This window comes from Mauremys reevesii, linkage group 19 (assembly GCF_016161935.1).
Source record: "Mauremys reevesii isolate NIE-2019 linkage group 19, ASM1616193v1, whole genome shotgun sequence".
NCBI classification, from domain to species: domain Eukaryota; kingdom Metazoa; phylum Chordata; order Testudines; family Geoemydidae; genus Mauremys; species Mauremys reevesii.
In genome coordinates, this window is record NC_052641.1 from 17,270,555 (window position 1) to 17,280,241 (window position 9,687).

Genomic DNA, 9,687 nt, shown 5'->3' on the forward strand with positions numbered 1-9,687 from the left:
GTAATTTAAGCCTTCAAAAGGAGGTTAAAAGAAACACGGAGAGAGTATTCTGTCTTACAAAAGATTCTGGACAATGCAGATTTGGATCACATACATTATCAAAAGATTGAAACGTTTTAGTGGTAGTGGCTAGTTCTTAAACACAAATTGCTCTTTTTCATAAGACGCTCTTCTCCAGAAGGAACCCAGCTTCAGGAAAACCTGTTGGTTTCTGACATTTCCTTGAAGAAAGGGTCATGAAATCTGTAGTCTACAGAGGAAAGAAAGGGAGATATGGAAGGTCGAGAACCCCTTACTCATGAAAGTAGTCCTAATGAAAGCAGTTCCACTGCCTTGACCAGGGCTACTTACAGGGAATTGCACAATCAAGCTGGAGATTTAGACTGTCACTGCCATATAATTACATTCACAAATGGTGGATTTCTGCCACGTTCTAGATGAATGCAAAGAAAGCTTGAAATCCAGCTCAGAGCCTGGGACTTGTGTATTAGATTTTCCCCCAAAATTATTTGTAAATATACAGACCAACTCAGACAATGGGGAGAGCAAAATAAAAGTGCTTTTTACATCTGATAGAAAGCCAGGGCAGTATTTTATATAATATTCTTATTGACAATCTTCCATATTCCCCAAATAGATCAAAAAGTAGGGGCCCCATCCTGCACCAACTGAACTTCCATCGTCTTTAGTGGGTCAGGATTGAGTCCTATATTGACATATACATAAATGTGTGCAGGTAAAATGCAGAGGAACAAATTCTCTCCCCCAGTACACTGGTGTGACTTTACTGAGGTTAACATGTAGGGCTGCATTCTACTTCCGTCAGTTATTGCTTTGCTGTAAAGGGGAAAAATTCGGCCCATAAGGAGAAAAAAAAATAACCCTCGGTCTACAATACATGGATAAACTACATCTCAAAAGTATTTGTTGATCCCATTCCTCTGTGGATAAATAAAGAAAGTGGTTGAGAGCAAGGGGAATATGTGGAGAAGAAAGATGAGAGAGAGAGAGAAAATGGAGAATATACAAAAAAAAAATCAACGTGGAGCTAAGACTTCCCTCTTTCTCAGATGTATATTTGATTCAGTTTCTTCAAGACAATGGCACAAATATTGTTCTTGTATAAAATCCAGTAAGGGCCTAATTCTGAGCTCAACTACCCCAGCGTAAATCAGATCTACACGAGCCAGTGGAATTAATCCAGATTTATCTAAGTTAATAGTGTATTAGTTTGTCTCAAGTATTTAATATCTGCTACTTTTAAGTTCCTTCTCCGCATTTAAAACACCCAATCTGCCTGCAAACCCCACACCTGCTGTATTTTTTTCAAACTCTAAACAAGATTAGACATGACACAGCTCATAGAACATCTTAAAGGAAAATGAACAGGTACCTTGGTCCTTGTGCATCGCGCACCCGATTGCTCCCACAGGAATGAGTGTGAGGAAGAAGGAATTGCGGAGATTGGTGGTGACAGCCGTGGGCTGGAGCAGCCGCAAGGAGCTGGGAGCTGCAGGCTCTCTGGAGAGGGCAGCGGTAGCCCAAACCGCTTGCTCGATAGCCCTGTTGATACCGCTGGCTGGCCCGGGAATGAGGTGGGCAGTTTGCGAGCAGGGGCCAGCCTAGGAGAGTCCGCGGGCTCTGGCTCAGGCCAGTCCTGCAATCCTCGCTCTCGGAAACTCGCACCAGGTCCACGCAATCCCACGCGGGAGCTCACTGGCTGGGGACCTGGGTAAACGGCCTAGTTTGCAGAGCAGGCTCCGTTTGGCCCTCCCGGTGCTCCCCCAAGCCCTCGGTAGGGCTCTGGCCGGATGCTGATGAGTTGTGACACTTCTGGCTGCTTTCCGCAAAAGCACTCGCAGGGCGGTCCTGGCCACAGGCAGCAAGCGTCGCTGGGTGGGGCACCGCTGGGTCTTAGGGTCCTCCCAGCTCCGACCCTTCCCGCAGGCTCCCACAGCTGGCTACTGCAGCCCGCTGGGCAGGGGCGGCTCTAGGCACCAGGAAAACAAGCTGGTGCCTAGGGCGGCAAAATCTAGGGGGCGTCCCCTGTGGGGGGGGGGGCGGCAGGCTGGGGCCAATGACTGCGGAGGGGGCGCTCGTCCGGCGGCTCGGCTGGACCTCCCGCAGGCATGACTGCGGCAGCTCCAGCGGAGCCGCCGGACCCGCTAACCGGCCGCGGGAGGTGCAGCCGAGCCACGCGGGACCAGCGGTCCCTCTGCAGTCATGCCCGCGGGAGGTCCGCGGCTCCGGGGCGCCTCCCGCGCATGGCTGCTTGGGGCGGCCAAAAATGTAGAGCCGCCCCTGCCGCTGGGTCTTCCTCCGGGGGATCTAGTTAAAAGGGAAAACGCCTGCCCGACCTACTGGATGCAAATAAATAGCGGTGCTCTATTAACTAGGGGCATTTTAAGGAAGCCCTATAGCCCTTAGCAAAGCCAGGCCCACTGAGTCTTCCTCAGGGGGGATCTTTAGAAGCTGGGAGCTGCAGGATCTCTAGAGAGGGCAGCAGTTGCCCAGACCTCTTCTTTGATATCCCTATTGATACTGATTTATTGCATGGTAATTAGATGGGCACTTTGCCAGCAGAGACCAGCCTATTAGAGTCCACATGCTCTGACTCAGGCCAATCCTGCAATCCTCGCTCACAGAAACTCGCACCAGGTCCACGCAATCCCACGCAGGAGGAAGCTGCTCAGGTACAGTAAAGTTCGCCACACCTATGGCCTAGACCCACCCTGACTGTGGAAGGCAAAGCACGTCAGGACAGGCTGGGAGCGAGGACATACTGCTCTGCTAGGTGAGCCTTGCGGCTGCTCACAGCATTCATCACCCCAGGAGCTCACTGCCTGGGGACCTGGGTAAACACCCTAGTTTGCAGAGCAGGCTTCGTTTGGCCCTTACGTACCAGCAGCTGCGGTGGTGGTTGGCCCTCCGGCTCCTGCTGCTTCCTCAAGCCCTCGGTAGGAATCTGGCACAGATGCAGCTGGAGTGTGACACTTATGACTCCTTTCTGCCAAAGCACTTGCACAACCAGGACAGGATCTGCCGTCTGATTTTAAATGACTGTGTCATATGCCTCAGGCAGGGAGCCACTTTGAGGCCTTGTCTGCCCTAGAAACATCTGGCTCCTAACTACTTGGTGCCCCTAATGTGCCTGCAACACACCATGCATTCGCGCACCAAATTGCTCCCAGGAGAGCGTAGGTGATTGTACCCTTTGGAGCAAACCTGCTCTGAGCAAGGCTAAGCACCATGCCGCTCTCTCACGGGCACATTGGCAATGTGGGCAGTGCTAGGATTTTTTTATTTTTTTTTTAAATCGCTAGAGATGGCACTTTGAGTTAAAGGGATACTGTCAGATCAAATTTAATTCCTCGAGTAAGCCATCTAGATTCAATGCTTCATACAAGTGCAGCTCAAACTAAAATTGTGAGGGAGCAAGGGAGGACTGTTGGTTACTTCTAAAATGATATATTGGTACCTAGATGCCATGGTGATGGACACCTTAGAAATGCGGATGAGCTTTTATACTGACTTTTGTCCATTTCTAATTTGATGGGTTTGCAAGTTTTAGTTTTTGGTTTTTTTACATGTACCGAGAAGCTGCAATGGAGGACACTGGAACAAGCAAAAGATGAGACGTTAAAGAACATTTTCTTGTATTAAATTTTTTTTAAATGCTCCCATTAAACACTTGGGAGACATTATGAGAGAGCTAGCACCCCCCTCCCTCCTTCCTTCTAATTATCATCCTCCATCCCCTATTTAGAGTCAATGAAAATTGGGCTGATGAATTGATCTCCCCTTCTTTGCCATCCGTTGATTAGAACCCACTATGGTGTCCTCCTGGGAACATCCCTGCCACATGCCCACGCTCACTCTTGGAACAAAACAAGAGACTGGCCCTGAGAATCCATCCCAAGTTTTTGAGGGATAGCTCAGTGGTTTAAGCAGTGGCCTGCTAAACCCAGGGTTGTGAGCTCAATCCTTGAGGGGGCCATTTGGGGATTGGTTCTGCTTTGAGCAGGGGGTTGGACTAGATGATCTCTTGAGGTCCCTTCCAACCCTAATAATCTATGATTAGTATGACAGTGCAGACCAGGCACCAGCATTCCAAGCTGGTGCTTGGGGCAGCAATCTGGAAGGGGCGGCAGTCCCTGTTGTTTTGCCCCCGAGCAGCGCGCCAAATTGCCACCGCAGGCGGTGGGGGCAGTTCCTGTGCCCTTAGGGCGGCAGGCGCGTTTCCGCAGTGGAGGCAATTCTATGTTTAGCTGTCCACAGCAGCTTCAGCTAAACAAAGAATCTGCCGCCGAATTGCCGCCTCTGCGGAAAGGCGCCTGCCGCCCTAAGGGCACACGGACTGCCCCATCCGTCCGCAGCAGCAATTCGGCGCGCTGCTTGGGGCGGCGAAAACTGTAGAGCCGACCCTGAGTCTAGGTTGTACATTCACTGGCAAAGACACACCTTGAAGTGTATCAAGAAACTCAATTGTACCCTGGAGTGTGTGTGTGTGTATTTTATATAAATATCTTTATATCTTTCTACTGAGGTCACCAACAAAACTTGTATTGACTTAAATGGGAGCAGAACTGGGAAAGTCTTGTTTTTGCCTCTTCCTTAATTGATCTTCCATTTCAATTAGAACACCCACTACAGGGAAATCAATGGAATTGTGAGGGAGAAAATCTTCCAACATTTCTGTTCAAGCCACTTCAATTCCCTTCTACAAGTGAGATTGAGGAAAAAATTCTCTCTCAGTTACAACCTGCAAATCCAATTGCATAGATAGCATGGTGATAGGTGCTATTGCTGGATATGAGTCAGCAGTGTGTCCTTGTTGCCAAGAAGGCTAATGGCATTTTGGGCTGTATAAGTAGGGGCATTGCCAGCAGATCAAGGGACGTGATCGTTCCCCTCTATTCGACATTGGTGAGGCCTCATCTGGAGTAGTGTGTCCAGTTTTGGGCCCCACACTACAAGAAGGATGTGGAAAAATTGGAAAGAGTCCAGCGGAGGGCAACAAAAATGATTAGGGGGCTGGAGCACATGACTTATGAGGAGAGGCTGAGGGAACTGGGATTGTTTAGTCTGCAGCAGAGAAGAATGAGGGGGGATTTGATAGCTGCTTTCAACTACCTGAAAGGGGGTTCCAAAGAGGATGGATCTAGACTGTTCTTAGTGGTACCTGATGACAGAACAAGGAGTAATGGTCTCAAGTTGCAGTGGGGGGGAGGTTTAGGTTGGATATTAGGAAAACCTTTTTCACTAGGAGGATGGTGAAGCACTGGAATGGGTTACCTATGGAGGTGGTGGAATCTCCTTCCTTAGAGGTTTTTAACGTCAGGCTTGCCAAAGCCCTGTCTGGGATGATTTAGTTGGGAATTGGTCCTGCTTTGAGCAGGGGGTTGGACTAGATGACCTCCTGAGGTCCCTTCCAACCCTGATATTCTGTGATTCTATTTAAAAACCCAAGACAACTGATGGAACGTAAGTGGAAAAAGAATTTGGTGCAGAAGAGGGCTCTACCAGTCATCTTATTCCAACACATATTGTTCTCCAGGTGAGACTCATTACATCCTCATCTGGTCTCTTTTCCTGACATTTGTTATGCAGTCTTTGGTGCATAGAGGCAACGTCTGTCTTTTGAGGGCCCAAAGATTTATGAGGTATTAGGAGCTCTGCCAATAGCAGATGGAGTTGCTTTACATTGTGATACTTCTCCAGCCATCTCTCCCTGAGAAGCTAAGGTCTTTTAAACATAGTTCTGTGTCCTTCAGGGGAGAAAATTAATTGAAAATAGATCTGATAACCCTGAGCTTTCTTCATTAGAAATTAGATGAAAACCTAAAGATTTGATATCATTCTGGGCCAGCTGAGATTGAAATGATGGATCCAGATAAAGAGTTGAGACACAAGATGATTTCATTTTCAAGTGTATTTTGCAAGGTGGCAAGCACCACAGGATTGGAAGCAGCTGAATATTGAGACGCATTTCAAGTATCCTACAGATTGGGGGCAGCCCAACCCACCCAGAAAAATCAAATTGAACCAGAGAATTTTTTTAGAAGAGCAAAAAATCCAGTTAATTTTCTTTTTTTTAAACACATAGCCACACAGAGATTTTGGCTCTGGTAACAAATAGAAATACCAAAATCTCTCTTACGTTTCCACATCAGTTCTGACCCAAATAAAACCAGGAAGCACTAGAAGTCTCATGAAAGCTTCTTTGCATCAGATGTCCAGCCAAGAGAGGTTTGAATAAGCATCTGAATCTACAAGTCTCTATATTTCCCCAACAACCTAGTGCTGGTACAGCTCTATTCCAGAGAAATACCAATGTATTTTTGGCAAGGAAATTGTTGGAAACAGCAAACTATCATTATGGTAACTGTGACGGGTTTGGTCACAGAGACCCCCTTGGGACTGTCACCTGATGTGCTGGAATTACCTCTGAACCCATTTTCCATGCCAACTTGGGACTCCAGAACCCTGCCTTGTTGAGCCAGACACACTAGCCTGCTGCAACACAGACCCAGGTCTGGTTCACACCCCCAAAGCTGCAGACTTTAACCAAAAACTGCTCAGCAAGTCACCTATCTCCAGCACCCAGACACCCAGCTCCCAATGGAATCCAAACTAATCCATTTTACTCTGTATAAAGCTTATACAGGGTAAACTCATAAATTGTCCAGTCTCTGTAACACGGATAGATAGAGAGATATGTACAGCTGTTTGCTCCCCTAGGTATTAATCACTTACTCTGGGTTCATCCCCTACCGCCTTCCCCCAGTGAAGCTATGGTGAGGGGCAGCAGGCTGCAGCAGGGGTCAGGGAGGCAGGAAGCCATATGTGAAGGCAGTGCCCCTCCCCTCCAGCACCCACCCACCACAGGGCAGATGGGGGAGGGGGTTATAGACCTACCTGAGCAGCTGGGGCTTGGGTTTTTTTTTTTTGTGACAACTTGCCCTCCCTGTCCCACCACAGCCATCACCCTGCAGCCCCCCCACTCCTGCCCCACGCTGGGGATGGGGAAGCCCCATCCCCTACCCCCAGTGAGGCGCAGCAGGCTGCACAGGGGAGGAAGGAAGCCATATGTGAAGGCAATGCCCTCTCCCCCAGCTCCCACTAACCCACCCGCCACAGGAGGGATGGGAGAGGGAGGCTTCCTAGACCTGAGCAGCTGGGGCTTGGGTGAATTTTGTGACACCCTGCACCCCCCACCCCCATAGCTATCACCCTGCAGATCCCACTTCTGCCCCATGCTGGGCAATCGGCAGTCCCACCCCCATCCACAGTGAAGTTATGGTGAGGGGCAGCAACACAGAAGGCCACCTGTGATGGCAAAACCCCCCCCCCCAGTACCCATCATAGGGGAGGGGAGTGAGCTTTCTGGACCTGAGAGGGGCCCTAGGAGCATGTGCAGTGACTGTGGTGCAGAGTGAGTGTGCCGTGGGGGGCAGGGAGGGGAGGAGGGGTCCCTCCCCTGGAGCTTGCTGCTGCCAATGGTGGTGGTGGTGGTGGTGGGGAGTCCTCTCTGGCCCTAGCCCTGGGGCAGCCTGTCTGCACCCCAAGTTCCTCATCCTCAGCCCTGCCCCATCCCAAAGCCTGCACCCCCAGCACCCTCCTGCACTGTGAACCCCTCATCCCCAGCCCCACCCCAGAACCCTCACCTGAGGGGAAAAACATGCAACTGAAATTTGGTGGTCAGTTTGGAGTATCATTGTGTTTAGCACAATACTTGATTATTTTACACCCTTCAAAGTATGTAACTGGTCGTATACAGGTGTGACGAAGTGGGAATGTGCTTAATGTTTTCTCTGAATACTGTGTGGGTGCCTCAGTTTCCCCTATGCATTTCTCAAGGATCTAGATGGTGGGATAAGGGTGTGTGATTGTTGTAGAGCCCTAGAGGGCCAGTGTGATGCTGTCTGCACAGAGAATGGCCGAAACCCTGTCTCTGGGCAACTGATGGCCTGGGCCGCTCTCCTGCAAGGTGCCAACTGAAGGTGTTGGAGAACAGAGAGATCAGGTGGCCTCCTAATGCTTGGAAAAGAGACAAAGGCCGGAGGAGGGAGTGTCAGTGCCTGTGCAGACTTCTGGGAAGCGCATGGTGTGGAAGGGGATGCTGGGATGCTTTGGAACTACTCCATACAAAGCCAGTCAGGACTCTGGGGGAGCCTCCTCTCTCTGAGCAGACTGTCTCCAGGGCAAGAAGCTTACACCTTCCTGGGTCTGACCTCGGAGCATTCAGCCCTTCCAAACTGTGCGCTTTCCGCAGCGAGTCTGCCCAGGCAGGTCCTGGGGCAACCAGAGGTCCCTGCACTCCAACTCTGCAGTCAAACGTGACTCTCAGCCAGCCGGTAAAACAGAAGGTTTATTAGACCACAAGATCACAGTCTAAAACAGAGCTTGTAGGTACAGAAAACAGGACCCCTCAGTCAGGTCCATCTTGGAGGTTGGGGAGCCTAGACCCAAGTTCTGGGCCTCTCCCCATTTCCCCAGCCAGCTCCAAACTAACACTCCCTCTTCTAGCCTTTGTGTCTCTTCTGGACAAGGAGGCCACCTGATCTCTTTCTCCCCAACACCTTCAGTTGGCACCTTGCAGGGGAAACTGAGGCACCCACACAGGATTCAGAGAAAACATTAAGAACATTCCCACTTTGTCACAACAGGTGCAACAAAATATAATACTGTATATTGAAGCAGGCAAGTGCTGCTTCTGACTTTCCACTTTTAATGGACCCTTGTAATCTTGTGGTGCCGACGCGTTGTAGCTTTATTTTATATCGGCTTACAGGGCGGGAGCGGGGGGGCGGGCACCACCACTTTGGGCACCACCAAAAATTATACAAACCTGCCGCCTATGCTCTGGGGGGTCAGAGCTGCGTGCTCCCGCGGGGCAGGAAAGACGCTCCCCGCTTACCCGGATCCCTGCCGCCGTGCGCGCAGAGCTCTGGGGGCCGGGGCTGCGTGCTCCCGTGGGGCAGCGTTTGGCTCCGCGGGGAGGAAATGACGCTCCCCGCTCACTCGGAGCCCTGCCGCCGCGTGCGCAGCGTTCTGAGGGGCGGGGCTGTGTGCTCCCGTGGGGTAGTGTATCTGGCTCTGCTTGGAGCCTCAAGATAAGGGGTCTGGGGTTGGGGGTTGGATAAGGGGTGGGGGCAGTCAGGGACAGGGAGCAGGGTGGGTTGGATACGGGGTGGGATCCCGGAGGGTGTGTGCCTAGGGGTGGGAGTCTCTGGAGTGGGGAAGTCAGGGAGCGGGGGGGGAGTGGATGAGGCATGGGAGTTCTGGGGTTTGTTGGGAGGCAGGGGCTGGATAGGGGTCAGGGGGCAGGGAGCAAGAAGGGTCCTGGGGGGGCAGTTAGGGTGGTAACTGCCCCCCCAGGGAGTGGTCGGGGGCAAGGACCTGGGGGGGTTGGATGAGTCAGAAGTTCGGGGGGGGGGGCTGTCAGGAGGCAGGGGTGTGGAGAGGGGTTGCAGCAGGCAGGGAGCAGAGGGAGGGTTGGATGGGTCGGGAGTTCTGGAGGTCCTGTCAGGGGGCGGGGAGTGGTTGAATGGGCATGGGAGTCCCAGGAGTCTGTCTGGGGGTGGGAGTGTGGATAAGGGTTGGGGCAGTCAGGGGTACGGTCCTAGGGGGGCAGTCAGGGGACAAGGAGCAGGGAGGCTTAGATAAGGGCAGGGGTCCCAGGAG

General features: G+C 51.3%; 1 protein-coding gene across 3 annotated transcripts in view; it reads right to left on the bottom strand.

The window, feature by feature from the left end:
• Positions 1-9,687, bottom strand: part of LOC120386990 (histo-blood group ABO system transferase 2-like) — a 52,210-nt gene that overhangs the window by 20,957 nt on the left and 21,566 nt on the right. Inside the window, exon 1 of one of the 3 annotated variants that reach the window (XM_039507102.1) lies at positions 1,394-1,972. The exons of 1 other annotated variant lie outside the window; for it this stretch is intronic. Coding sequence is in view for 1 of the 2 variants with exons in the window: in XM_039507104.1 (XP_039363038.1) it covers positions 1,394-1,409 (16 nt within the window). In the remaining variant the exon portion in view is untranslated. Of the gene's footprint in view, positions 1-1,393; positions 1,973-9,687 lie in introns of those variants that run through there. One more of the 3 variants, XM_039507104.1, reaches the window with a different exon arrangement.